The sequence below is a fragment of the Rattus rattus genome, chromosome 3 (genome assembly GCF_011064425.1).
Source record: "Rattus rattus isolate New Zealand chromosome 3, Rrattus_CSIRO_v1, whole genome shotgun sequence".
Lineage (NCBI taxonomy): Eukaryota > Metazoa > Chordata > Mammalia > Rodentia > Muridae > Rattus > Rattus rattus.
The window spans coordinates 192540244-192567007 of record NC_046156.1 but is presented as its reverse complement, the minus strand read 5'-3'; the positions used below and the strand labels follow the sequence as shown (position 1 = coordinate 192567007).

The 26764-nt window shown below is 39.1% G+C and overlaps 1 protein-coding gene across 2 annotated transcripts; it reads right to left on the bottom strand.

Moving 5' to 3' along the window:
• Nucleotides 1-26739, bottom strand: LOC116897222 (spliceosome-associated protein CWC27 homolog). Of its 2 annotated transcripts, none has more exons than XM_032898943.1 (10): nucleotides 26309-26739; nucleotides 20425-20521; nucleotides 16950-17062; nucleotides 13753-13896; nucleotides 11936-12034; nucleotides 11256-11359; nucleotides 9426-9495; nucleotides 4505-4584; nucleotides 3640-3673; nucleotides 1-175 (listed from the first exon to the last, which is right to left on the bottom strand). In XM_032898943.1, exons 1-10 carry the CDS (start codon nucleotides 26348-26350, stop codon nucleotides 11-13), a joined length of 948 nt encoding a protein of 315 aa, XP_032754834.1. In that variant the 5' UTR covers nucleotides 26351-26739; the 3' UTR covers nucleotides 1-10. The 2 variants fall into 2 exon arrangements, with proteins under 2 accessions (XP_032754834.1, XP_032754835.1); XM_032898944.1 differs by having other exon boundaries at nucleotides 1-166.
• Between the last annotated feature and the right edge of the window lie 25 nt (nucleotides 26740-26764).

The window sequence follows — 26764 nt, the reverse complement described above, 5'->3', positions numbered from 1 at the left end:
CACGCCTGACTCACCTTCGGCTTGCGGGCTTCCTCTCCCCGTCTCCGGCTGCCTTCACATTGGCACTTGCATCTTTCTTCAACCGTTTTGCGATTCTTTCTCTCATCAGGTTCTTCTCATCCTCCTCCATGGAGCCATCGTGCTCTGCACTGTCATCTTCAGCATCCTGTGAAAGCTGAGGGTGAGAAGGATCCAGGCACTGTGTCCAGAGACTCATCTGAAATGCCTGCTGAGTTCTAGGCCAGGTTTGTTTAGTTTGTTTAAGGTGTTGAGGACTCTTCTCCCTTTGGGGTAACCCCTGAATTCTGCTCTAGGCAAGTAAGACAGGATCCCAAGGATGGTTGGCTCCCTTCACTCCCAGCTCTTCTGTGCGGCTCTCCCTTTACATCACCCAGGGTTCTTGTCTACACACAGTGCTATCCTTATCCCAGCAGAAATGTGGTTCCTGAGGCAGCTGACCAGCACATCAAGCAGGAACTGATTCAAGAAGGGGAGAGGCGGTACACTGAAGGAGCTGAGGCAAGCACCTTGGGAGAACACCACAGAGTGCTCCACAGACCCAAAGATCACACTAAACTCCCTTAGGCTCCTATAATCTAAGACACTCATCACTATTCTTTTGAAAGCTTTGCAGAGTCCCAGCTGCCTACCCTCTCCCTGACATAATCCCCTTCGAGTCATTTTCTTTATCCTGAAACACTGTCATTCTAGAGACCCAAATGTTCGCTTTTTTCCTGTCCTACCTCTTTAGTGATATATTTCTTGACTTTATTATTAACACAGAATTTTAAAAAAATACTACTAATAGATAAAACCTTCCCACCTCATATTCCCCTTCCCTCTTATTTTCATAGCACTTACTATTTATTTACATGGTCTTTGTTTCTCAGACAATTAAGGAGAATGTGCCATGACAGTTAAAGGTACGGCCTGCTGTCTTACTATTTTCTATTTAGTTTTAGAATAGTTTCCAGCAATGCTGGAGGAGAGAGAAAGAAAAACTACACCAACGGTGTGCTTTACTTCCTGTGGTCCATTGGACTGCTGAGCCTTGGGAAGACAGTCATGACTTGAGGACTAGGAATCTCACAGCAGTGATTTTCAAAGACTGGTTATTTGTTAAGAACACAAAATCCACAGAGGCATAATGACACCTGCCTTCAATCCTAGCAGTTGGGAAGCAGTGGCAGAGGCAGTCCTTTCTCTAAGAGTTGGAAGCCAGCCTGATCTACAGAGCAAGGCCAGCCAGCTCTACAGCTGAGACCCTGTCTCAAAGCAAAACAAAAACCACAAAAAACCTACGTATGAATATACATTTATACGTTGATTTTCATACATAGAAAATATCAGTATAGAATCAATCAGATAATTACTTGATTACTTGTAAATACAAGTCTTGTTGCAAACTTAATGAACCAATAATCTTTATGGATAAAAACTGCACATCTTTGGCAAGATATTTAAGTTATTTTTAAGAAGAGACCTGTCATGTTAGGGCCTGAGCAGATTTAAAACAAATCCTTTGCAAAGTCATTAGATTCTGTTTGAGTGTAGGACACTTTCTGGGGAAAGGACCCATAGATTAAATCATTCCTAAGCTTTGGGATCTAAAGGTAACCCATATTCTAGTCCATATTATTGTAACCAGATGCTTCCAGAAAACTCATCTCAAAATAGACAAATTGTCAATTAATTTTCATCTACCACCAAACCTGAAGCTTTTTCTCTCTTGTACCTTGCTAACAAGGCCACTAACCCAGAAAGTTGTGGTTATCTTAAACTCCTTCCTCAATTCCCTTCTTAAAGCAGTCTTCCTTCAGCAACTTCCCCATAGCTCCCTTTACTGTGGTCTGCTTCCTCTCATCTGTCATCTGTAATGTTGCCAATGATGTTGTTTGTAAAATGCAAATCTGGCCACAGTACCTTTCTTCCTTACCAATACCCTCCAACTGTTCCTCATTACATTTAAGATGAGACCAACTCCTGACCGTGGCTATGGCACTGTGTAAGGCTGCCGACCCCTTCACCCCCCCTTCTCATCTCACTCTCCCTGTCACCACCCCAGTCACCTGCTGTCAGCTCTTGGAACATGCATTTCCAGCTGTCCCACTAGGTCACACTGGCATGGGTAGCTCCTTTATATCCACTCCTCTTACTGCTCCCACAGCAAGTTTCTCCAGACTTTAAAGCTCAGCTTACCTTTCCTGAACAAAACCTAATCTGTGCTTAGCTCTCCACACACGCCATCTCCTCTTCTGGGACTAAGCTAATGTCTAGTCTCCCATAAAAGAGAACACTTTTCTCTTTCAGGAATGATTTTCTCACAAAATCAAATATTCATTCTCTCTGCTACAGCTAATCAGAGAACCCGCTCTTTGATACGGAAATAGGTAAATCTCTGTGGATACTAAATTATACACTCTTTTGAATTATGCAATGTATGCATTAATAGGTGTTATCTTGACACGGTATTTATAAAATTTGAAAAAATTATCATTCACATAATTCAGAAAATCTTGTGGTTTTTATAATTTTTACTGTACATTGGTAAATGAATTATTCCTAATATAAACAGTGAATTAATCCAGTAGCTGTATTTATTTACCTTATGCTAATCCCCAATAACTTCACAGAGAAACCAAGATTTACTTAAAACTGCACCTAAATAGCTGAGTAGTTAATGATGTGCCTTAAACCTCTATGCTAATCTGACTCCCTCCCAGCCCCAGCCAAGATACTTGCATATTATCATTGGTCTAACTCTTAGAACTCCCTCCAAAAGGTTCCAACTCCTCTCTCCTTAAGACACATCTGAATCTTCCCCTCCCTAGAAGATAGCTAGTGGCTATCCCACCCCATGCTCTATGCTGCCCCACCCTTGGGTGATCAGCATCCATTCACTTAGTAAATGGTAAGAACTGTTTACACACGCTTGAGACGTGGAATTCTCGGTATAAGCATCACAATGCTGTGTCCGAGTTGAAACAAGATGTGTGGGCAGAGAAATCAGCATTTGGATAACATAAGGGTAAACTTTACGCAGCCTACAAAACATTATTTCTACATTTATTTAGTGTGTGTGTGTGTGTGTGTGTGTGTGTGTGTGTGTGTACATAAGTGCATACTTGCCACAGCTTGACTCTCCTTCTCTGTGGGCAGGGAAACTGAGCTCCTGTCCTCAGGCTCCAGAGCAAGCACCTTTACAACTGAGCTATCTCACTGGCCTTTCCTTCTGCGCCCAACATTGCTAGCTAGTAATAAAGGTACAGCCTTAGAAGAGGCTCTTCTGAAGCATGTGTTAAAAAGGAGTGCACTGTTATAAACAGCTCCTCTATGAACTTCTCATATGCACGCAGGATGCTCACTGATCACATCTAAACCTTTAACACAAGTTATTGCATTTGAGCTTAGGTCCTGTGACACAGAAAAGGCAGAGCAGAAATTCACATGTAAGACTGCAATTCTGTAGGGAAATAGACAAATCTATTTAGAAGTAAATATTCTGATAGTAAGAGAAATTATTTTCATTTAAAAATTGCAATTATATTATATGTTTTGCTTAAAACAGTAATTTGTTTGTAGAACTCTGACCTATTTGTAACTTGTTCAAGCTGTATTTATACTAAAATGAATACTCACATCTTCTAAATCTCCTGTTGCATCATCTTTTTCACTACAAAAATAAGTAAAACAAATACATTTTAGCTTCAACATGAAACTAATAAAAGGATTTAATTATCTAAAGTGTAAACTAGTTTTCTGGAATTAATGATTTTTTTTCACCACAGCATTCTCAGAATGGCATTGTCAAGCAGATGGGAACATGCTCGAATGGAGCCACCTTTTATAAACAGCGGAAGAAATATGCTGCTCTATTAGTAGATACAAGAATTCCTTCAATTTTTTTTTAATTCAAATAACCACTAACAAGACTATTCGATCTACAGAAAACAACTTTTCTATAGCTTAAAAGATGCTGGCTAAAGAGACCAAGTCCTACAAATTAAAGGATATTTTGAAATACGATTTTTAAAGATGAATTAACCTCAGTACAACAGTATTTTATCTCCGTGTGAGACATGGGCCAATATTTTGTTGTAATGAATACATTTAACACCAATTCACCTCCCACCTCTCAAACAAAGGCAACGAAGACAATTAAGACAGATTGCTCTCAAGTCTGAAAGTTGTGAGAATTTGTACACAGCAGATGAGCCCAGAATGTGGTAACGTCTTCCAGTAACCTTGTACTCTCATGGTCAGACATGATACCAAACAAAACAACTCCGAAGACAGTTAGCACAGCAATACGGAACTAAACATGATATTATTACAACGAAGTTTCCAGTAGTCAGACTAGCCTGTGATTAATCACTTATCAAAATGTATTATTGCTTTGGCTGGGCTTATGAAATATAATTTATGAGCTCTGATTTTTAACAAACCAAGTGAATGAGAAGAAGCCTAACAGCAGGAAGTCAGGTCATGGCTGCACTGCACTGACCTTTCGACGGCCGGGACAGAGCTGAGATGCGGATCGTCCTTCAGCAGGTCATGGCTGCTTTTACTTCTCCCCTTCATGCTCTGGGAAGGAAGGGACGAACAATAGAGCTGAGAGTAGGAAAGGAAAGGTCTTCCGAAAAGGTAAGTTAACAAATTCACATGAAATTAGGTAGGGACATAGTATGCTTAGTAAAGGATGAGTTTCTGAATATAATCCTTCTATCAACTGAACACAGGATTTTTACTTATTTATGGTAATTAAGTTTTACTTATTTCTTTGTTTTATAAGGCACAGTCTCTCCATCTAGTTCTAACCTAGGATGGCCTTGAGTCTTCTCTGCAGCGCAGACTGACCTAGAGCTCATGATCTTTCTCTGTCAGCATCTTGCAATGGGATTCTAAGTGTGCAGCACCACTCATGGATCTAAACACTCTTTTAGGATCATCTCCCCAGAACAAGTGACGCTGTCAAAAAGAAGTCAGTGGCTCGCCAGCTCTGAGTACCTATGGTTCACATACAACTGATTAACTTCTACAACCCATGGATAAAAACAAGAATAAATTGAGACAAATGCGTACTACTACCCTTTAATATACAGTAATACACCACATCCAGAGTTGGCCTGTGACCCTCTGTGTCAACCTCTTCACTGACAAGACAGACAATGAAAATTACACTGACAAATAGTGGGAACAAGGTTGTAACTAAGGTCCACTGCAGGTGCATGTTACTTATTAGTAATGCTAAATTTATAAAGATGAATTCTTGTGCTCCTGAGAAATCACAGAGATTTTATTTATTTATGTTTTTAATTATTTATTTTACGTGTATCAAGTTTTGCCTGTTTGTATGTTTGTGTACCAAAGCCTGGATCCCTCAAGATCAGAACAGATCGCCTGGAACCAGAGTGACAGACAGCTGTGAGCTGCCACGTGGCTGCTGGGAGCCAAAGCTGAGTCCTCTGAACCAGTGCTCTCAGCCACTGGGCCATCTCTCCAGCCCTACAGAAAGATGTCAAACGCTCTTACGACAGCGACAGCGTGCATGTGGTTTGTGAAGTGGGTGTATGTTAATTAGCTTAACTCAGACATTCTATTGTATTTACATAGGTTGTACACTATATATATAATTTTATATGCCAGTTTAAATATATTACTTTTTTAAAAAGAAAGTTCTTCCCAGTGTTGCATGCTATAATACTAACCTTCAAGACCAAAACAGGAAGATTGCATATCTGAGGCTAGCTGGGGCTATTTAGCAAGGCCCTGTGTCTAAAAGTTAAAATTAAAAAAAGGACCAAAAAAAAAAAAAAAAAAGGAGGAGGAGGAGGAAAAGAAAAGAAGTCCTTGTTGAGCTCTCAATGAAAACTCACTTTAAACAGCTAAAAGAAAAAAGAAGTAAGACTTGAAAACAGGAAGAACTTTTAAGTTAAGCTGAATTAATCATCCCCACTCTAGGTTTTCCTTAACCTTTCAAATTAAGCGAGCACGAAGACAGAAGATCAAAGGCAGACTTAAACACACACCCCTTCCCACTACAGCAAACCACCAAAGCTGAGAAAGCGACCAGGAAGAAGGAAAAGTAGAAGGGTCTCAGACCCGGACGGAAGTCTGACTCTCTTTAATGCTAATGCTTCCTGAATGACCTATGTTAAGGTCATTATTTGACTAAAGTGTTTAAATGCTGGGAAAAACAACCTAAATATACTTAGTGAAGTCTACATAAGGAGCTTTGCAAGAAAGTCAAAACTAACCATGGGCGTGTTTAAAAATGAACACTAACTGGCACAGACCTGAACTTCACACAAAAAATACAGAGGCAACAAAAAAAAAAAAAGAAACCAGACAGAGTACAGGAGGGAAGGAAGAAGACAGAAAGAGCTATAGGGCATGCTGACAGAGGGGGACAGCACTGGTCCACAGCCAGGATGTCTGAGTAACCTTTAACTCTGACAGTCCATTCCTGTGGTAACCTCTCCATCCAGGCCATGCTGCCCAGTGTTTTAGGCAACACTAGTCTAGATGGTGTATTTTTTGTAGATGATTAACTTGGATCAGTAGTCTTTGGGATCATGTTCCATCATCTAAGCAAGTGAAGGCCTTAAGAGCAAATGTATGCAAGAATTCCCAGAATGAGAAGCAACATAAAAATCACCCCTGGGTATCCAGAGTGCAGTTTAAGATATACAAACTATTTTATTTTGTCCCACATATTTTGGACTTAATGGACTAACATACAGAATTATGTTTCAACCTAGAGTTAAATAAAAATCAGCCACAGTTTGACAAAGAAAGCACTCTTTGGGCAAAAGCACTCAATTAGCTATGAATCCACCTGACAGTGTTATCTCCCAGATTCCATTTCGTCACACACCATAGGAATGATGAGAAAGTCAACAGAGGGCTTTCCTGAGCCGAGATACGGTTATTACAGCATCCTTCTATCATGCAATCCAATCCGAAAGGAAACAGGTCAATCTGGCAAGTCACTTAACCTGGGTCTCAGTTTCCGCAGCTATAAAGGAAGGAAGTTGGACTAGATCCCTTGGAGCTATAAAATTCTATGATTTCAAAGAGGTTTTCATCAGGTAGTACACAGATACTGAAACAACGAAGAAAAGCTAATCCACGTGGGAGAGACACCTTGTCAGGAATACAGGAGAGAGGTGAAAGAGTGTGTGTAACCTCACACTGATAATCCACAAACCAGAGGGGACTCGGGTTTCTTCTCCCACATACAGTGAAGCCTCAGTTCAGACCTAACAATCTTAACTGCACTGCAATCTAATTCTGGAATAACGCTTACCACTGTGCAGTCATTGAAAAAGAAACCTGAGAAGCAAGTGACTAATGAAACAATTATTTTTAAGCCTTTTAGAAATATTTAATTTCATGCAAGCTCTGAAACTTCAAATTGTTCTGTCACTAAAGGACTCACTTAGCTTTAGTTTTAGTTATTTCAACACTTACAAATAAGAGTAAATTTTAAAACCACTTCTAATATTCAGCCTATTCTTTTTTCTTATCAAGGTATCATTTTAACAAAAAAAAAAAAAAAAAAAAAAGAAAGAAAGAAAGAAAGAAAGACAGGAAGAGGAACTTGAGGCAAGACTATGGTCTGAAAATAACTGTACATGAACAAAACAAACAGATAAAATTAAATTTGGCTTTTCTCCAGATTTCCAAGTAACTTCTGTCTTCTAAGTCAGTAAATTTCAAACTGTTGCTTTGTTTTCTCAAACTTAACTGCCCGCTTGCTACAGTAGACAGAACAGATAAATGGGCCAGAAGGAGCTCAAGTCACCAGGTGGAGGCAACACATGCTCTCCCAGCTGCTTGAACACAAGCTCAGGCTGCTTCTTAGGAAGGACACTGACAAGGTTTCTCAGCACCTCTCTATGCTGCTTGGACAGAGGGTGGTGGCCTCTGTCTAATAACTGTGATTACATTACAAATCATTCAAGTTTTAAGTTCAAGAATAAAATACCAATTATAACAGGTAATGTAATGCTCTATTTTAAGACAAAACCTTTAAGGGCATCTTTCAGGATGGTACAATGTATCAAAGTGTCTCTATTCACAACCCCAGCAGGTACATACTACTTTTATGTTTCACAAAGAAAGCCTGAGCGTGAAAGCCGTCATTGAAGATCACAGTGTCAGTGGGAAGTGGGCTCCACGGGTTTGTATGATCTCAATGACACTGAGTCTAAGCTCCTACTCTAAGGTCAATTCAGAGATGAATAGAATCTACTCTCAATGAGCTTACAGTCCGGAACTTTATTCAGCCATTAAAGCAAATATAAAGTATAGTGCTGGACTGATATGCAATGAGAATAGAGTCACATCCTTCCTTTGCAATAAAGCAAAAATATCTGTTTTTACAAGAATTGCAGGGCAATATGAGCAACAGACATTAGATTACACTCAGGACAGAGCTACAAACACTGGAGAAGACATCTAGAAAAGAAGGTAGTTTGGATGTTAAATAAATAAACCTCTAGCATCTAGTGGTGGAACAGGACACTGAGCAGGAAAACTGCTAGCAGTGATCCACACGGAGCCCTACTGTGGGGATCCTGCTGGTTCTCAACTATTAACTCCAAGAGAAGGCAATGCTGATTGTCTCAGTGCTCATTCACCTCCAGGGGAAAAAGTGCAGCTCACACATTTAGAACCAAAAGACTCTACAAGTGATTTTCTTTGGGTACAAATATCACAATCTGCTTCAAATGTAAGCAAATGTTCCCGTAGCGTTTTCAGATGTTTTATGATGAGACGCAGCAGTCTGTGGAAGGGATTGGTGAAATAAAAGGTCATGGGGCAATATACAGGCCAAGACTCTACAGTGAGACACCTGGCTAATCCCAGCTGTAGCTTCTTACTAGGTATGTGATCACAGTGAGATTAAGGTTATAATCCACAGGCATTATTGTGTACCTTGCTTTCCTTATGAATAAATCTAAGTATTTATATAAATAAGGTCAACAATACCTATCTCTAAGGGCTGTAATAAGAAGTGAGAATTAATGAAGCCAATGCAATATATAGAAATACATTAAAATGAATATTAAGTAACCGAGTTATTATATTATATGTATATAATATATATATTATATATATGTTATTATAATAATGATAAACACAGTCATATAGCAAAATAAAAGGCAAATAGTAACTAAATTCTGAATTTATAAATTTGAACCCTATTCAAAATACTTTAAGACTGGTTTCAACTGACAAAAAAAGTACAAAGATTAAAAATAAATAAATACAAACCATGCTTCTTTGAGAGGAAATCGACTCAGAATCTGCACAAATGACCTCAGAGTAGCACAATGTGCAGTCGCTAGGCGAGTGAAAGGCAAGTGTGCTGCTCCAGGAGAGCAGGAGACAGAGAAATGAGAAGGACAGGCCACTACCTGACTGACTCGGTTCACTTCCTCCTCCTCCTCCTCAGCTTCTTCTCCGAAAGACAGTAAACTAAAATTTCTATCAAAAGAGAAAGAAAATCATGAGAAAAGTTAGACAAAATTCACAAATACCTCACTTTCGAGCAATAGCATAGATTTCTAAGAAGAAATTCACTCTATTTACACAGTATTAGTCTTCAGTAGGAGGGTTCCAGGATCTTGGAGCGAATGGCTTGGCCTCAGACCGCCAACGGTTCACCTAGTACCCGCAACTAATGACCACAGATTTACTCTGGGTATTATCGTAATGAACTCACTGCCATATGACAGAAGTAAGCTTTTGATAGTTATCAAAGCTGGGAGAAAAATAAAAATGAATAAATATAGAAACCTGAGGGGCTGGAGAGATGGCTCAGCAGTTAAGAGCACTGACCGCTCTTCCAGAGGTCCTGAGTTTAACTCTCAGCAACCACAAGGTGGCTCACAACCATCTGTAATGGGATCTGATGCCCTCTTCTGGTGTGTCTGAAGACAGCGACAGTGTAGTCACAGACATAAAATAAATAAATTACACACACACACACACACAAATGTAAGCACTATTTTAATACCTGACAAATACACTTTAAAATTTTAAAATTAAGAAACACAAAAAGTTGATGGGTAGAAAAGGTCCCATATCTTTCAAACTAAACAATAACAGAAACTCAGGTAAGATAAACTATAAGTTATTAAAGCACTCTCTCAAGTTTTAGAAAAGTAAAACATTTGACAGAAACTGAATAATGAAAAAACATCTACATGCAAGCAATGACCACGAACACCTCTCACACCTGCTCTGAATGAACACAATAGGAAATGCACAAAGAACTCGGAATTGTCATCAGGCTAGATGGTAACACGCAAACACTATATCCTAACACGGTGACAATGACCTCTCAGCAACAATGAATAGGACTGAAAAGTCAATCATGAAGTCAAAGAAAGTCACACTGACACAAAGCGTGATTTCAGCACAGGACAGGTGCTGTTTGTCTTAGTGCCTGGCTCCTGTCCATCCGTGTATTAACGCAGTGTAGTGTTCTGACCGTGTGGGAGCCCACTGTGTACTCAGCACCTATGCTTCTGGTGCTACATGGAGCCCTCAGTTAACCTTCCTGACAACCAGGGATCGTGCTTATTACAATGGCCCCTGTGTTTGCCACGAGGCAAACAAAGCTCAGATAGACTGAAAAACTTTGCTTAAGACCTGGGTGTGGCGGGCCCATACATAGAATTGTCTGACTCTAATAATGAAATTATTAATGTAAGAAAAAGTTAATGTAAACAACATTGGTATAAATGCTAAAGTCTATTAAAAATAAATTACTATTATAAGACAATATCTTTAAGAAAAACAAAACAGTAAAGAAAATAGTTTTATTTAAAAATATAAAAAGATTATATTGAATAGCACCAAAGTGGATTAAATAAAGTATGCGATCCTATAACACACATTAAAAGTGTGCTTTATGATGCTCATGCCTTCTCAAATTCCTTCTACTAATTCTTTACACAAATGGTTATTTCTCAATAACCCAGCTGTGAGTTATAAGCTACAGTGAATACTAAGTATTTATTTACTAATACATGTTATATGGCCATGTAAGATGGCGTTTTTGGTTTAAGTTATATAATGTCATTAAATGTAAATGTTCACTTTAAAATAAACACGCTTATAATTCTGTTAGTGCTCAGGTTCAAAATGATATTCCCCTCTTTAGTAAGCAATCATGACAAGAACCAACTAAGTTATTGTCACTATTAAAGTTGAAAAAAAAATCTTTCTATTATGATTACTTTGTGCCTTTGGGTTTCAATTTCTTGATTTCTTCCTCTGCCTTCTCTTTCTTGGGCTTTTTAATTTCCCTTGGAATGATGTCATCAAAAGGGTTAAACAAAACCTATGAAAAGAAGTATTTTGAAGATATTATTCCGGTATATTTTTTATTTTACAAAGAAGTGAAGAGTGATACTGAAGTTCTCGGACATTAGCGTCGACTTCTTCCCTACGTAAAGCTCATCGATACAGTGCTATGCAGGTTGACAACAACCGTGCAGCTGCTTCACTGACTGCCCCAAAACATCACGTTCTTTCCAAGTAAGACACTCTACCATACCTATTCCACAGAAGGAAACATAAGGCCCAACCTACACATTTGGACTCCATATCAAATGCTCTTAAAGATTACTTCATTTCCTCAAAAGATAACTCTTAACTTACCTAAAATCCTATTCTTTGAGCAAAGAAATCTAATTCCTTTAACTCACAACCTAATTCATTATGGCTTAAGCTTTTCCTTCTTTAGATTATTATCTAAAGTTTCATATTGAAATCCAAAGCCTTTAATTTAAAAAAGTCCCCATCAGGAATTGTGCTTTATTAAATAGACAGGAATGAGCCGCGGTGTTTAGTATAGAGCCTTTATCTAAAGGTTTAACGGTGCCTCTTAAAGGACGCCTCACAGTCATGCTCCTACCTCACAACTCTTGATTCTATGTGGATTGCGGGGTCTTTCTTCATCATCGATGTCTACTTCTGTCAGGCGTAGCATGTTGTACACTGTATCCCCTGTAACCTACCACAGAAAAACAAGAAATGTGATCAAAAACGTGTGTGTTCATCTTTTAAATAAACAGAGCAATTTTTAAAATATTTTAAGTAAATGGTATACTTCTGAAAGTGTTTGAAAACAATTAAAAGAGAATGTTATGTTTAACTAAGAGTAAGTACAGTTGACACTGATGGTGACGCACACACTTGATTCAGGCTGGAAAACAGCTGTGCTCAATTTTTATCTTTATTTTTTTGCTCAGCCTCTTAGTAAACCTTCTTTGATGTTTCCCGTGTATATAATATGGTACTAAAAATACACATACAGCGTCAACCTCCTTACTGAGTGACAGTTCATTCAAATATCACAAACAAACTTGAACTTAAAGCAGCTTAAATATTAACAGTATGAGAAATACTATTAATCATTGCCTAATTTAATTTGCAGAAATATCCTAGAAGTGAAAATTATATTACCCTTCTTGTACAGATTTGAGGACAGAGGTTCAAAGAAGTTACAGTCCCAACAGTGGGAGCATCTCCACTTATGATTGCTATGCTATATGTCATCTCTCATGCCTAGATTATATAACAGACACTGTAAAACACAGCACAAGATCGGAACTCAAGTCTCATCTGGCTTAAAAAAAAAAAAAAAGAAAGAAAGAAACAGAGGCGGGAAAAGACCATTACCAGAAAACCCTGGGTTAGGAGTGCAGCCAAGAACAGAACAATGTGTATTTACTAATGGATGCTTTTAAGAAATAAGCAACAAGGTTGCATCTCTACAGTTTGAGATGACACGATTTCAGAGGTTCAGTTGTCCAACTGTACTCAATTGTTTCCCTCCTTTGATTGTCAAACCCTCTTTTGCATGGGATGTAAGGAAGCAATTCTTACTGAACCAGCAGAGGGGGCTAAAAAGCTATTCATGTTTACTGTGTCTAAGAATTAACAGGAATACTGAGATGAGAAAAAATGGTGAGAGGAAGATGTAGTCAAGATCCCACTTTAAAGAGAACTGCTCTAAACTCCATGGGAAGATCGCCTCCCTTGTTTGCTGTTAAGTGTGAGCAGGACTAAATGGACACCGTCCAAAGTAATACTTCTGGTAAATTATAAATACTAATACATCCTCCACTTTAAATTTAGGAAAATTTATCATTGGTAAACCTTAAATTACAAAATATTTTTGGCTAAGTATATTTTTAAAAGTGTAAAGCAGCCAGGCATGGTGGTGCATGCCTACCACTCGGGAGGCAGAGGCAGGAGGATCTCTGAGTTCAAGACCAGCCTGATCCACAAAACAAGTTCCAAGACAGCCAGGACACAGAGATATCCTGTCCTGCCCCCCCCCTCCAAAAAGAAAGGAAGGAAGGAAGGAAGGAAGGAAGGAAGGAAGGAAGGAAGGAAACATGTAAAACAACACTGGTTGCGTGGCCATCCATAAGTAGCTACTATCACTGCCATGACTTAAAGAACACATTGACACCTTGACAAATGACTGACTTGAAGCACAGGCAGTTCAGGTAGCTCTTTACAGTTCTTCATAATAAGAACATACTCCATCATTTTTGAAAATATTAAGCAAACCAGTATAACATTTTTTTTTTTTTTTTTTTTTTTTTTTGGTTCTTTTTTTGGGAAAGCAACTGTTATATAAGTTAATTGTATGTATCACAGAAGCTTAAAGAATAACATAAAATCAAAACCAAACTGTATTCTTAAAATAGGGACACAAACCTTTCCAAAGATGGTGTGCTTATTGTTGAGTTCATCTGCTCGACCCAGGGTAAAGAAAAACTGGCTGCCATTATCATGTGGACCGGCATTTGCCATGGCAACCAGTCCTCTCCTATTAAAACGCAACCGTGAGTGAAACTCATCCTGAAAGAATGAAAGAGATTTAGTGACTGTAAGACCCTTCATATTCAATCAGCTACTCAGCAGACCAGCAAGGCTCAGACAACTTCTAATCAAAAATGCCGAAGCTTTATTTAACTGATTTTGAAGTATAATCAAATCCAAATTTACTATCTGTTCAACACTCTTCAGCCTGAATTCAGCAGCTTGTATCTTCTAAATATATTCAGCCCCATAACTGTCTTGTGGAAGTCTACTTACAGAGGAAGGATGCTCAAAGGGAGTCAGATCTAAGTCTCATTTCCCTACTCGCCTTCAGAGTCCTCCAAACTCTTAAAACCGCCTATTGTTTTTCCAAGAAACCCATCCACAAACCACGGTACAGCCGCCAGCTACTGCTGCTTCCCATCTTGTTCCACGTGTCATGAAGCAATGGGTTTCTTCCTGCTTTTCAATTCAGAGAATCTACCATAAGTGTATTTCTGTGATTTCACTGTGTTTTTAAAAGTCCTAACCCATCCTGAGTGGACTCTTCTCAGAGATGGCTGAGTCTGACTTGGCAGAGTGTAACAGTGCAGGGCCTGTTTCTCAGGTGCTTTCTGTGTTCTGAGAGCTACTTAGAATTCCCCTTTAGACTGGACACTGGATTCATCCATGACGCATCCATCTAACACAATCAGTGCCTTTTAAGCATCAGAGGCTGTTTTTCTTTACTATATTAGTCTTAGGATCTGAACTCAGTACATCTCACCAGGAAGCAGACAGGCAAACACCTTGACTTTTGCCTTCTGGGCCTTCAGGAGAACTGTACAATATTCCTGTTGTTTAGATCCTCCTAATCTGTGGTATTTTTGTACCATGTGTGCTGACACAAACTAATGTCATCTGAGAGGAGGGAACGTCAGCTGAGAAAATGTCTCTGGAAGATCAGGCTGTAAGGCACTTTCTTGGCTGGTGTTTGATGAGAGAAGGCCCAGCCCATTGTTGGTGGGGCTCTCCCTGGGCTGGTGGTCCTGGGGTCTATAAGAAAGCAGGCTGAGCAAGCCATGGGGAGCATGCCAGTAAGCAGCACCCCACCATGGCCTCCACATCAGCTCCTGCCTCCAGGCTCCTGTCCTGTATGTGTTCCTGCACTCACTGCTTTCAATGATGAACTCTGAAACTCTGAGTGAAATAAACTCTTCCCTCCCCAAGTAGCTTTTGGTCATTGTGTTTGATCACAGCAATAGTAACCCTAACTAAGACACCATCTTTGTAATGATCTGTGACAGAAGTTAATATAACTGTAGTATTTTAAAATAGCAAAGCAAATAGCTTAGAAAATGTCAAAAAAGAGAAGTTCGGATAAATAACAGAACTAATAGAATATGGAATACTTCCTACACAGTAAGAGGCCCTAAAATTATGGGATCTAATTAACAGTGACACCTGAGATTTTTAAAATACCATTTCCTACTTTCCAGAGCCACTGTTATCTGAAATACAACATTAAAAAAAATTTCCAAAAAAAAAAAAAAAAACCACACAAACAAAACGAGAATAATCTCAATCATACTGTGTAAGGCACTGAGGTTTATGCCAGCAATCTGAGCACTGAGGAGGTTCAGGTAGGAAGACGGTCACAGATTCAAGACCAGTCTGTACTATATTACAATTCCAGCTAGGGCAGCAAGGCAGGACCCTCTTTGGAAACTGTAAAACAATTAAAAATTCCACTGACCCAAGAAAAGAAGAAAGGAAATTCCACACACTCTTTCCCACTAGAATAAATATGAAGTTTTCAAACATTTCCTGATTTTAAGAACTACTGACATTAATTCACTTAAAGACGCTAGCTAGCATTATTATAATTAGAATACTAACACAATTTTTGTCGTAGTTGAGACCATTATTGTTCCTAATTTCTTAAGTATTTTAACTCTTTCCTGTCTTAAGTTTATGCTGAGTCAAGAAATCACAGGTCAGGACTGGAGAAATTGGTCAGCACTGAATAGCACTTGTTGCTCTTGCAGAGGACCCGGGTTCAAGTACCAGGACCCACATAGTGATGTCAGAGAATCCAGAGCCCTCTTCTGACCTCTACAGTCAGCAAGCAGCATGTGGTACTCATACAACATGCAGGCAAAACACTCATACATAAAACAATTAATAAATGTAATAAAAAAATTTAAATAAGAAATCATGGGCCCATTCTTGACCAATATGTTTTTCCTGTTTTTGGCCTTCACTCTGCTCACTTTGGTGACCGTCTGTCTGTCATGCATGCTCCTTGCACTATAGAGTTCTCTGGTGTACAGTAAGTACATAGTGTTCAATAAGCTATGCTGTGGGAGACTGGTCCCTCAAAAGCTTTATACTGAGATCATTAGCTATACTTGTGGCTCTGACAAGCTGGAGAAGGCTGTAAAGATAATACAAGCAAGATGAAGGCACAGGGTGGGGCTCATTCTAACCCAGTAGGGCTCACGTCCTCTTACAAAATGTACAAGGGCCGGCTTTCTCTTCCCCAGGCCTCTTCAAGGCAAGAAGAGGGATGACCACTCACTGTGACTTGGACTTCAAAGCCTCTGCAAGTCCACAAGAAATAAATTCTTATTTAACCCCTAGTCTGTTGTAGCAGCTTAAGCAAAATCCCATAAGGCATTTAAGTCAGACTGTTTCAATCTAAAATAACACATGCAACATTCTCAAAATTGGCTGCTGAGAGCCAAGAATCAGGAAATACGCTGTATAAACTTCTTTCTGAATCCTGCTTCTCTCTCTCTCTCTCTCTCTCTTTCTCTCTCTCTCTCTCTCTCTCTCTCTGTCTCTCTCTCTCTCTCTGTCTCTCTCTCTCTCTCTCTCTCTCTCCTCTCTCCTCTCTCTCTCTTCTTCCCGCTCCCTCTTACTCACCTTTTAGTTCTACCTTAGTTTAATCTAGTACAAAGGCTTGCCATAAAATAAATCAGAAAGACTGCTCTTATCTCTGACTAATTTAACGCCACTGATTTTGCATACTACATGAGACATTCTTGTGAACACTATCACCTTTGAAGAAGCATTCCAAGCTGACCTAGAATACAGTAAATTGATCTGACCTTGAATGGGGCTCCATAGACAGATTCTCCACCAGTCCCGGTGCCTGTGGGATCTCCACCTTGGACTATGAAGCCAGGTACGACTCTATGAAAAATGGTGTTGTCATAGTAGGCTGAAAAACAATATATCAAGTTCTAAAATTTTGTATCGCTTTAATTATCATAGTTAATACACTGAGTCACAAGATTTCATTTCCAGAATGCTAGGTTGGCTTTTAAACCAAAACCTTTCCTCTCCACTTCTTATAAAACATTCAATTTTCAAACACTGTATGTTTCTACAGAAACAATGATGTTCATTTATGGGGGTTTTGCTTGTTTATTTGTTTTTAATCTATAGAATTCTCACATTATGAATTATTGTTTTTAAAATAAAAACAAGAAGTTTAATATACACCAATGTCTCTCAACTGGGGGAAAGAAAGGAGTAGCAATACTGCATACCAGGGGCATTTATCAACCTCTTGAAATATTTTTGGTCATTGAAACTGGGAAATACTACAAGCATCTTGTACAAGATGGCAAGAAGACTGCCCAGCATCCTAAAGTCTAAAGGATTGTTTCTGCAGCAAAGAAGAGGCAACGGGCAAAGGCCAACACTGCTGAGGCTGACAGAAAACTAACTCACCAAGGCACAAAAAAGTGCAAACCAGCAGATAGTTAAGTTATTAACTGATTAAAGTTCTAGCACTGTCCGTGCAGTCTCCTTTCTTAAAAAAGCTCAATAAGTGAAATAACATATTTTCGTCTAATTAAATATTTGTTCACTTTCTAAGTGATTTTCAGAAATTATTTATATATTAAAATATACTTTCTAGTCATAAATATGCAGCATAAATGATATATAGTCTCCCCTAGAATGTCTTCTCTGAGACCAGAATCATTGAGAAGGAAAATGTTAATTAGGTATGATAGAAGCACAGTGACCCATTGAGTTGTAGGACATCTCCTAAGAAAACTGAAAATCTGGTGCCTTTTGCTTTCTTTCTTTTCCTTCCTTGGTAACAGTTTAATACTATGTTTTGACAACTTTCAAAAATTATATTTATTTTAAATGTTTACCTATCTATACAGCAAAGACCTTTAAGTCCAAGATTAAATCTGCAATTACAGATCTTTGGGTTTTCCAAAGGCTGTGTCTATCTTTCAACAAGAAAGCCTGTGTCATTGAAGGTCCTTCCGTGCTTTCAATCATTTGCTTTTAATTCTGAAAACTACACATTGTTGGTGTTGTTATACTGAAAGCTGCATTATAAGATTCAGAAACATTGTAATTTCTTCAAATCATGCACTCTGAAGATTAAATGGAGTTTCCACATTACTTATCTAAGAAATATCGAACTTTTTATAAGCATATGCATGTTTTGTCTGCATGTATGTCTGCATACCACATTCATGCTTGGTGACCATGAAGGCCAGAAGAAGACACTGGATCTTCCGGAAGTAGAGTTCCTGATGGTTGTGAACTGCCATGCAGGTGCTTGGAATTGAACCCTAGGCCTCTGATAGAGCAGCCAGTGTTAAGTCTTAAGCAGACTTAGGAGCTCAAGTTCTAAGCCATCTCTTCATCAATGTGCTCAGGTTTTTAGTTAGCTAACAATAATTTCATTTAATTCTTGCCTGCTTCATTTAAGAAAATTGTTCTGGTTATTTCCATTTCTATAAAATTCCCATTCCTTTCTTCTATCTCCTGGTCTTCTTAGAAGAACGGGAGAATATTTTTTGATACACATAAGCTTTGTCAGCACCCACTGAACTCAGGCTCATTTCACTGCTGTATCCTGTCCAGATTCTTTCTGTCTCTATTCACCTGCTCCACGGACTGCAATTTACCATTCATCCTTCCCAGTGTTTTTGTAATTTCACTTTCCTGTAAAATTTGAGCTTCTTTAAACTGATTACCAGAAGTCAGACTTTCTTTGTCTCATGTGTTTCTTAGCTTTGTTGACAGTTATTCGAGGCTTCTCTAACTAAACTACCTGTCTGATTTTATTTCCTGCCTGCCTGCCACAGCAATTATTAATAATGGTCTTTGCAGACCTCTTCTCTTTGTCTCATCTGAGGGACTGGATTCTTTTATCATTATATCCTTAAACTTTCCCCCCGCCATGAAATAGTTATTTAATTTCTATTTGGAGAGCTTTGTCCTTATCATACAACAGGACACTCTGGATTCTTAAGTATCTTATGTCTGACACCACAAAGAACACTGTCTCTAAAAATCAGATGTAACTGGAAGACAATGATTTGCCATCACTGGAGACATTTAAAGTCATATGTAGGACATTTCGAAAGCCAATAAGAAGCTGTGAAAACTGTATGGAATGCAGAGCTGCATAAACAAATATTGAAGAACAAAATATACGAAGTGAATGTAAAATTTTTCAAAGCTTCTTATAAAGAGAAATCATCATGTTATGACTCAATGATTAACAAATCATCCCAGGTGCTAAGCTTTATGGAAAAACTGACTTTGAACAAATGATAAAAACTGGCTCTGCTTTTTTATTAAAGAGGGTGAGAAACAACAAAAAAAAAAAGAAGGAAAGAAAGAAAGGAAAGCTAATGTGAGGATGTGTGGAAAGGAAAGACAATGTTTGGGAAAGAGAGAGGGGCTGACTGAAAGAATAGAAAGCTAAGAAGCCAAACACCACGTGCATGGGCAGAAGGCAAAGAAACAACAGAGAAGACCAGACAGGAGGCACCTACAGCCATGGAGATGGAAGTCCAGGCCCAGGCTATGGGGGGAAGAAGCTGCAATGTGCTTTAGTGGTAGCTAACAGAAGTTTCCAGTAGGGACGACCACTATACCATTAGATCAATTCAGCACAAGAAGGGAAGAAATGGGGGTTAGCTCAGTGGTAGAGCACTTGCCTAGCAAGCGCCAAGGCCCTGGGTTCGGTCCCCAGCTCTGAAAAAAAAAATGAATTAAAAAAAAAAAAAAAAAAAGAAGGGAAGAAATGAATATAGTTCTGAAATGATAATCACCTGGCTAGAGACAGCCCGAGAGAGAAAGGGTGATACAGAATGAGAGGCATGCTCAGGGAATGAGTCACCATCGTTACAGAAGGACAGATGGAGCACACAGCAGTCAAAGGAGATCAACTCAGGTATAACTTGTCTGTGTTAATTTTATCCCGAGGAAAGCTGTTACTCCTGCAGTCTATTTGTACACTGCTCAAAGCCATGTGGCTAACACCATCTCATTACTTGTTACCTCTGGATAATACCTGACCACAATGAAAAAAACACATTGTAGTTTATTCTTTTCATTCTTTAAAGAGCTCACCCCTCCAGGGTTTTACTTAGAGAGTCTCACTGTGTTGCCCATGCTAGTCTGAAACTCAAAATGTATCTACATCAACCTTTCAATTTCCGGAACTACAGGAGCAGCCCATCACGCCCAACATACATGCCCAACAATGCCCGATTAAGGCAAGTTTCTTTCCAGAATGTTAATGAAGGTAATACTGACCCTCCAAACAAAGCTGAATGAAATTTCTGCATGCTTTAGGGGCCTCTTTTGACCACAGCTCTATGTCAATATCTCCAGCCGTAGTTTTTAATAAAACCTATAGAAAGAACATGACATCATATTAAGTATTTATTTTGCTTGATTGGTTATTCAACTTGCAACACAAACATGTAACATTTTTAATTTTATAAGAAATATTAAAATTTCAACTTGGGATTTGTTATACTGGACAAATGTCAAATACTCATTATAGCTCAATCATCATCAGATGACTCAACACACTATTTTCAAAAAAAGCACCTTTTCTAATCACAGAAAACAAACTCCATTCATTTAAAAACCAAGAGTGCAAACTTAGTTGCATTATTTCCAATAAAATAAGTTAGCAAATTATGAAATTAAGGTTAATAAACCCCCTGAATTATGACATTATTAGACAATTCTACAATCATTCAGGGATTTTATCTCTGAAGCCTACTTTCACACTGACGTCATGCTATCCCTACTTTGGAATAAGTATTTATTCTGTATGCATGTGTACAGCTGAACCTGGAGCTCAGCAATCAACCAGACCGCCATCGTGGTCCGCCCACCTGCTGCCAAGCCCCCATGGTCTCCACTCTGGTTTCAGTCGTGCACCCACGCCCGCTTTCCCTGAAGATGCGGGAATTTAGGACGCGGTGTTCATGTTTACACAGCAGGCACGTTAGCAACTGAGCTATCTCCCAGCCCCTTGTGCTTTGTCTCTGGCTTCTCAGTGTAAGTCTGATCGCCTCATAGTCCAGTCTGGCCTCAAGCTCACCCCCTTGACTCCTGCTCTTCCTGCTTCAATCTCCCAAAGTACTTGGATGACAAGCATTTGTCACCGTGTTTATTCATGCGGTGCTGGAGACTGAACCCAGTGCCAGTGTACGCCAGGCAAGCACTCTACCAACTCAGCTCGAGTCCCAGCACACGGAATATTCTTATCTAAATCTGGCTGTGACTTGCTAAGATGGTTGTTTTAAAAGTCATCATCTCTATAGTAGGTAGGATCATTTCATAGTCTCCTTTTTACTGGTTCATGCCAGCAGTTACTCCTTGCAGAACCAGATGCTTTATAACAACCAGAACCTCTGCTAAGCCCAGAGGGGGTTAATAGCTTATATAACGACTGGCTCAATAACTACAAATAAAAAACAAACAAAAAGTCAGACCCCAAGTTTGAGCATTGTGGTACAGCTGAAGTCTGCAGTATCAATTTTTCTTTCTACCCCTACTGTACAATGTAGCATTTATAATCTGTATTACCACACAGAATGTTCTTGCAAATAAGGACAGCAGAATAATTAAAACCAAATTGATCCTCATGAGGAGTCTGTATATAAGTCACACTTAAAAAAAAGAAAGAAACAAAAACTCCTTTGCCTTGTCACAAATACAGTTTTGGAAATGGGAAATTTAAAAATCATTCAGAAAAGTCCTGTCTTTTAAGGATGCCCTAGAAGGTGTAAAATTGAAATAGAATACTTTCATTTTGTTTTTTTTTTTTGAGACAGGGTCTCTGTATAGTCCTGGCTGTACTGGAACTCACTCTGTAGAACAAGCTGGCTTTGAACTCGAGATCATCAGTCTGCCTCTGCCTCCTGGGCTCTGGGTTTAAAGGGGTATGCCATCATCACGCCGCAGTGAGAATGCTTTTTCAACAGCAAGGGAGAAGAGTACCTCCCTCTCCTCTCCCACCAGCTTATACATCTTTGCTACAACTTTGTTTCAGAAGCCTAGGAAAGGCTATCAAAAATTGTGCTTCACTGATGAATGCGTATGTATGCACTATGTATGTAATGCATCACTGATGAATGTGTTATACCCATGCACTATGTATGTAATGCATCACTGACGAATCGTTATGTATGCACTATGTATGTAATGCATCACTGATGAATGCACTATGTAATATGTATGTAATGCATCACTGATGAATGCACTATGTATGTAATGCATCACTGATGAATGCATTATATGTGCATTATGTATGTAATGCACTACTAATGAATGTGTTACATCTTTAGGGGTCTTTTCTGGCAACATGCAGCTCTTTTACAACTACTCTTCAAGAATTATGAAAATGAAAGAAGTAAAAATATCTACATTATGGTAGATTTTTTAACAGTTTTATTAACCTATAAAGAATATGAAAAAGCCAAGCATGGTGCTATGTGCCTTTAATGCTAACACTCAGGAGGCAGAGGCAGGCAGATCTCTATGTGTTCTAGGCCCTCCTGGTCTGAGCAAGCCCCAGGTCACTATATAAGACTATATAGTGAGATCCTTTCTCAATTTTTTTTAACCTTTATTACATTTTTTATTTAGTTGTTTTTATTTATTTTTGAGTGTGAAAAAGACTACAAAGGAAGCTGGATAACTCCCTCCATCTCAGAACGAACCTGAAATGACACTGAGTACTATTTCCTGACTTTCCATAAGTCCTGACCTATTTTAATGTTCCTTATATACTGAAATGAAGCATTGTTTAAGGGGACCTAGGCTTTTCTTCTTAGCAACCTTTAAAAGAATTGTATGATGTTACAAGGGCCATATTTAAAAGTAGTTATGATTTTAATTTTGTAAAAACATAGCAAAAGATGAATAATATTTATTGAGGATGCCTATATATTTACCCCACTAAAGAGTTCATTGGGTTTTGGATTTAGCAGCCACTGCCGCTATTTCCAAAACATCTCATTTCCCTGAATAAAATTCTGACCCATTCTCGGTCCCTCGCTTTCCCACTATCCTCACCTTTTGGCAACCACTAATTTATTTTCTGTCTGTATGGGCGGTGCCATCTGAACATTTCATATGAATGGAATCATACAAAATGTGCCCTTTGTATCAGACTTCTTTCACCAAATACATTTCACTGAAATTAAAGAGTTCTGTCTTCCAGTTCCATATATTTAGATTTAAAATGTTTAAACAATGAACAGAAACAATGGCTTTATAATCTTAGTGACAAATATTTCAAGACAGAACAAATATTTAGTACAAAGCTCATTTGTAACAATAATAAATGGAAACATATATTCCCAGCAACCTTCATAACTTCTAATTATTTGACAAATTTCCCATGCTTTCTATGCTTCAATGTTACCATTTTTAAATATCTTTCTTATATTTTTACATTGTATTTGTTTTGTTGGAGACCGTCTCCCTGAGGCTTTCTTTGTAGACCAGTCTGACCTTGAACACACAGAGATCCATCCACCTCTGCTGGCTGAGTACTGGTACTAAAGGAGTGTACCACCACACCTAGCAAGTTGTTACATTTGCTTGTTTGTTTTTAAAACAGGGTTTTTTGTATAATCCTGGCTGCCCTGGAACTTGCTTTGTACCAATGGCCCTGGCAGAGCTGCCTGTCAAGGAAGCACCACGAGGGTTCAGACTTTAGGGACCCAGGGCTTCCCTTCCACTGGTGCCTTAGGATATTCATTGCAACTCCACGAGGTCAGAGTCCAGGGTCAGTCCATGTATAGTCTTTGGGTAGTGGCTTAGTCCCTGGAAAGCTCTGTTGGTTGGCATTGCTGTACATATATGGGGTCTTGAGCTCCTTCAAGCTCTTCCAGTTCTTTCTCTGATTCTCAACAGGGGTCCTGTTCTCAGTTCAGTGGTTTCTGATTATTTGTATTCTGGCTGTGTCTCTCAGGAGCGATCTGCATTCACATTTTGATCATCCGTCTTGAGTTTCATTTGTTCTAGGCATCTAGGGTAATTCAAGCATTTGGGCTAATAGCCACTTATTTGGGGAGTGGCAGCAATGGGGGAGGGTTGGGAGGAACACCATAAGGAAGGGAGGGGGGAGGGGGATGTTTGCCCGGAAACCGGGAAAGGGAATAACATTCGAAATGTATATAAGAAATACTCAAGTTAATAATAAAAAAAAAAAAAAAGAAAAAAAAAAAAAAGAAAAAAAGATAAGCACCACGACTCAAGATGAAGTTTCTATATTAGTAATGTTATCTTTCAAATGGCAATTGTGAAAGCTGGCCTAGTTAATCTGGGTAACATAGGCCCATGTAACTAATCCTTAAAACTTAGATCATAAAATAAAAGAATGACTCACAAGTACCCAGACTCTGTGTGTGTGATTTCTTTTCTTTTCCTTTTCTTTTAATGTGGGTTCTATAACATGTGTCTTTAATCCCAGTGCTCTATGCTGAGCCGAGGAGACAAAAAGGGGTTCTCCAGAAGCTCACACACAGGCCAGCTAGGCTGACATAGGCAGCATCACACAACAAAAAGACACTGCCTTAAACTAAGTGGAAGATGAGGGCCATCATCTAAAGTTATACTCTGAACCTTCGAATGTATGCAGTGGGACAAGCGTGAAACAAGACACGCACGCACACGCACGTGCGCACACACACACCCCTCACATATACATACACAATTTTAAAATATTTGTTGAAGGAATGAGCTCCTGCTCAGAAGTGCTTTTACTCTATGAATGTGTCAAATCATTTCCTCCAGAAAAACAACCAGTTCCAGCATAGCTAAGGACTCATATGAAACCCTCTTTTATTTCTTAAAAATGTCATACTGTCAAACAACTAAGTCTGGGCATGATTCACTCTTATTTATGCTCAACACCTCTCAGAAGCTAAAGAAAACATAGTATGTATTAATTCATCTGCCTAGCTATTCTTTCATAGTGCATGAACTCCACGGTGTATGTGAAGCAATGTTCTAGGTCAGTGGCTCTCAATTCCTAATTCTGTGACCTTTTAATACAATCCCTCATGTTGTAATGACCCTCAACCATAAAATTATTCCCATTGCTATCTCATAACTGTAATATTGCTGCTGTTATAAATCCAAACATGAATATCTGGTATGCAAGATGTTAGATATTCAACCCCTGTAAAAGGGTTATTTGATCAAAGTGGTCACAAACCACAGGTAGAGAATCACTGTTTCTAGATGCTTATCTTCACTGATAGTGTTTGCATTCTATATAGGAAAGAAACAAAAGTAATATATATATTAAATACTTGGAAATTGTTGAGACCCAGGGCATCACTGAGATTTGTTATTTTATAGGCCTCTTTGTTAAGAGTGATGTTTGAACAGATAAAATAGCATACTAGAGAAATGAACAGCAAAAGTGAAGGTCTTGCATTGGGGAATGAATGGTCAGTCTATTTTATCTCTACAAGCATTTATTAGTTAAAATTAATATTGTCCTCTAGAAATATAGCTCGGTATGAAACCTATCAGGGAATCGATTCCCATTCCTACCCAGTAATATTCCTCACTCCCCCGCTGCCTCTGACAATTATCTCAAAAGATATGTCCTCCAAGATGTTTTCCCCATCATTTCCTGTTTTTCACTCCACCTTACTATCATGGCAATACAATCTCTTCTTCAATTCTTCCCAACCAAAGGCAGGTGTGTCGATGCACGCCTGTAATCTCGAAATAGGGAATTAGCAGCTAGATATATATATATTTGTGTGTGTAGCACACCAACCTTGCTTTGTATCATCAGCACCTAGTAGAGTGCGTTGTGCCAAGGAGGCCTTCAATAAATGATGGTAGAGAATGCGCGACCTCCAAGTTAAACAACCAAAAAATGAACAATCTTAACATAAGTCTTAAAAACAACAGACACTAGAAGGCGCTCACGTGAGTTGGATCAAGGAAGTTAAGGGGTCAGAAGACTAGCGAATAGAGAAGTTGCTCAATAACTCTCAAAAATACGCTGAGACATGTCACCGTAAATAGTATAAATGCAACAGTGGCCACAAGCAGGGTGTGGAGGGCAGTCCTTTTGGTCTTTCAACTCCCTTGCCACCCCCAATCAGGGTGCTCTTAATTAAGATGTCCAGGTGGTAGAGGCTCTCACCTTCCCATTCGTGGGCGGCTCCTGGATGTAGATGTTACTCATCTTGCTCACTGCTCAAGACTCCGTTCCTTAGTGTGGCCGCGAGCGAATGGCGGGTCTCTGACGATGCCCACCTGTTAGTAGATAATTCTTTACCTGGGTACTTGGGGAAAACTTCACTCGGTCAGAGTTAGACAGGACAGCCGTACTCAGCACTAGCTACTCCCCAAACTATCCCCTCATGGACGTCGCCATGTTGCTCCCGGATCGCAGCACCGCTAACTCCGGGAGGGGGGACTTCCCTGTTCTTCAGGAAACTAGAAAAGACTATAAGACCTCTGCAACTTTAGAGAATTTGTCGTGTCATTCATAATACTAGCTAAACGGCCAATCCGTAAATCCGGGTGCTGCGTCCAGGTCCGGTGTTTGCAGATAGCACTCACCTCCCGAAGCTGGCCGAAATGGTTCAGACCACGT

Bases quoted from the DNA above. Each gene is read 5' to 3' on its own strand.
- LOC116897222 (XM_032898943.1), bottom strand. From the start codon at position 26,350: ATGAGTAACATCTACATCCAGGAGCCGCCCACGAATGGGAAG. The intron at 13,897-16,949 runs GTCAGATCAATT...TCATTCTTTCAG, and splicing joins TCTATGGAGCCCCATTCAAG to GATGAGTTTCACTCACGGTT. The intron at 176-3,639 runs GTGAGTATTCAT...TCTCACCCTCAG, and splicing joins CAACAGGAGATTTAGAAGAT to CTTTCACAGGATGCTGAAGA.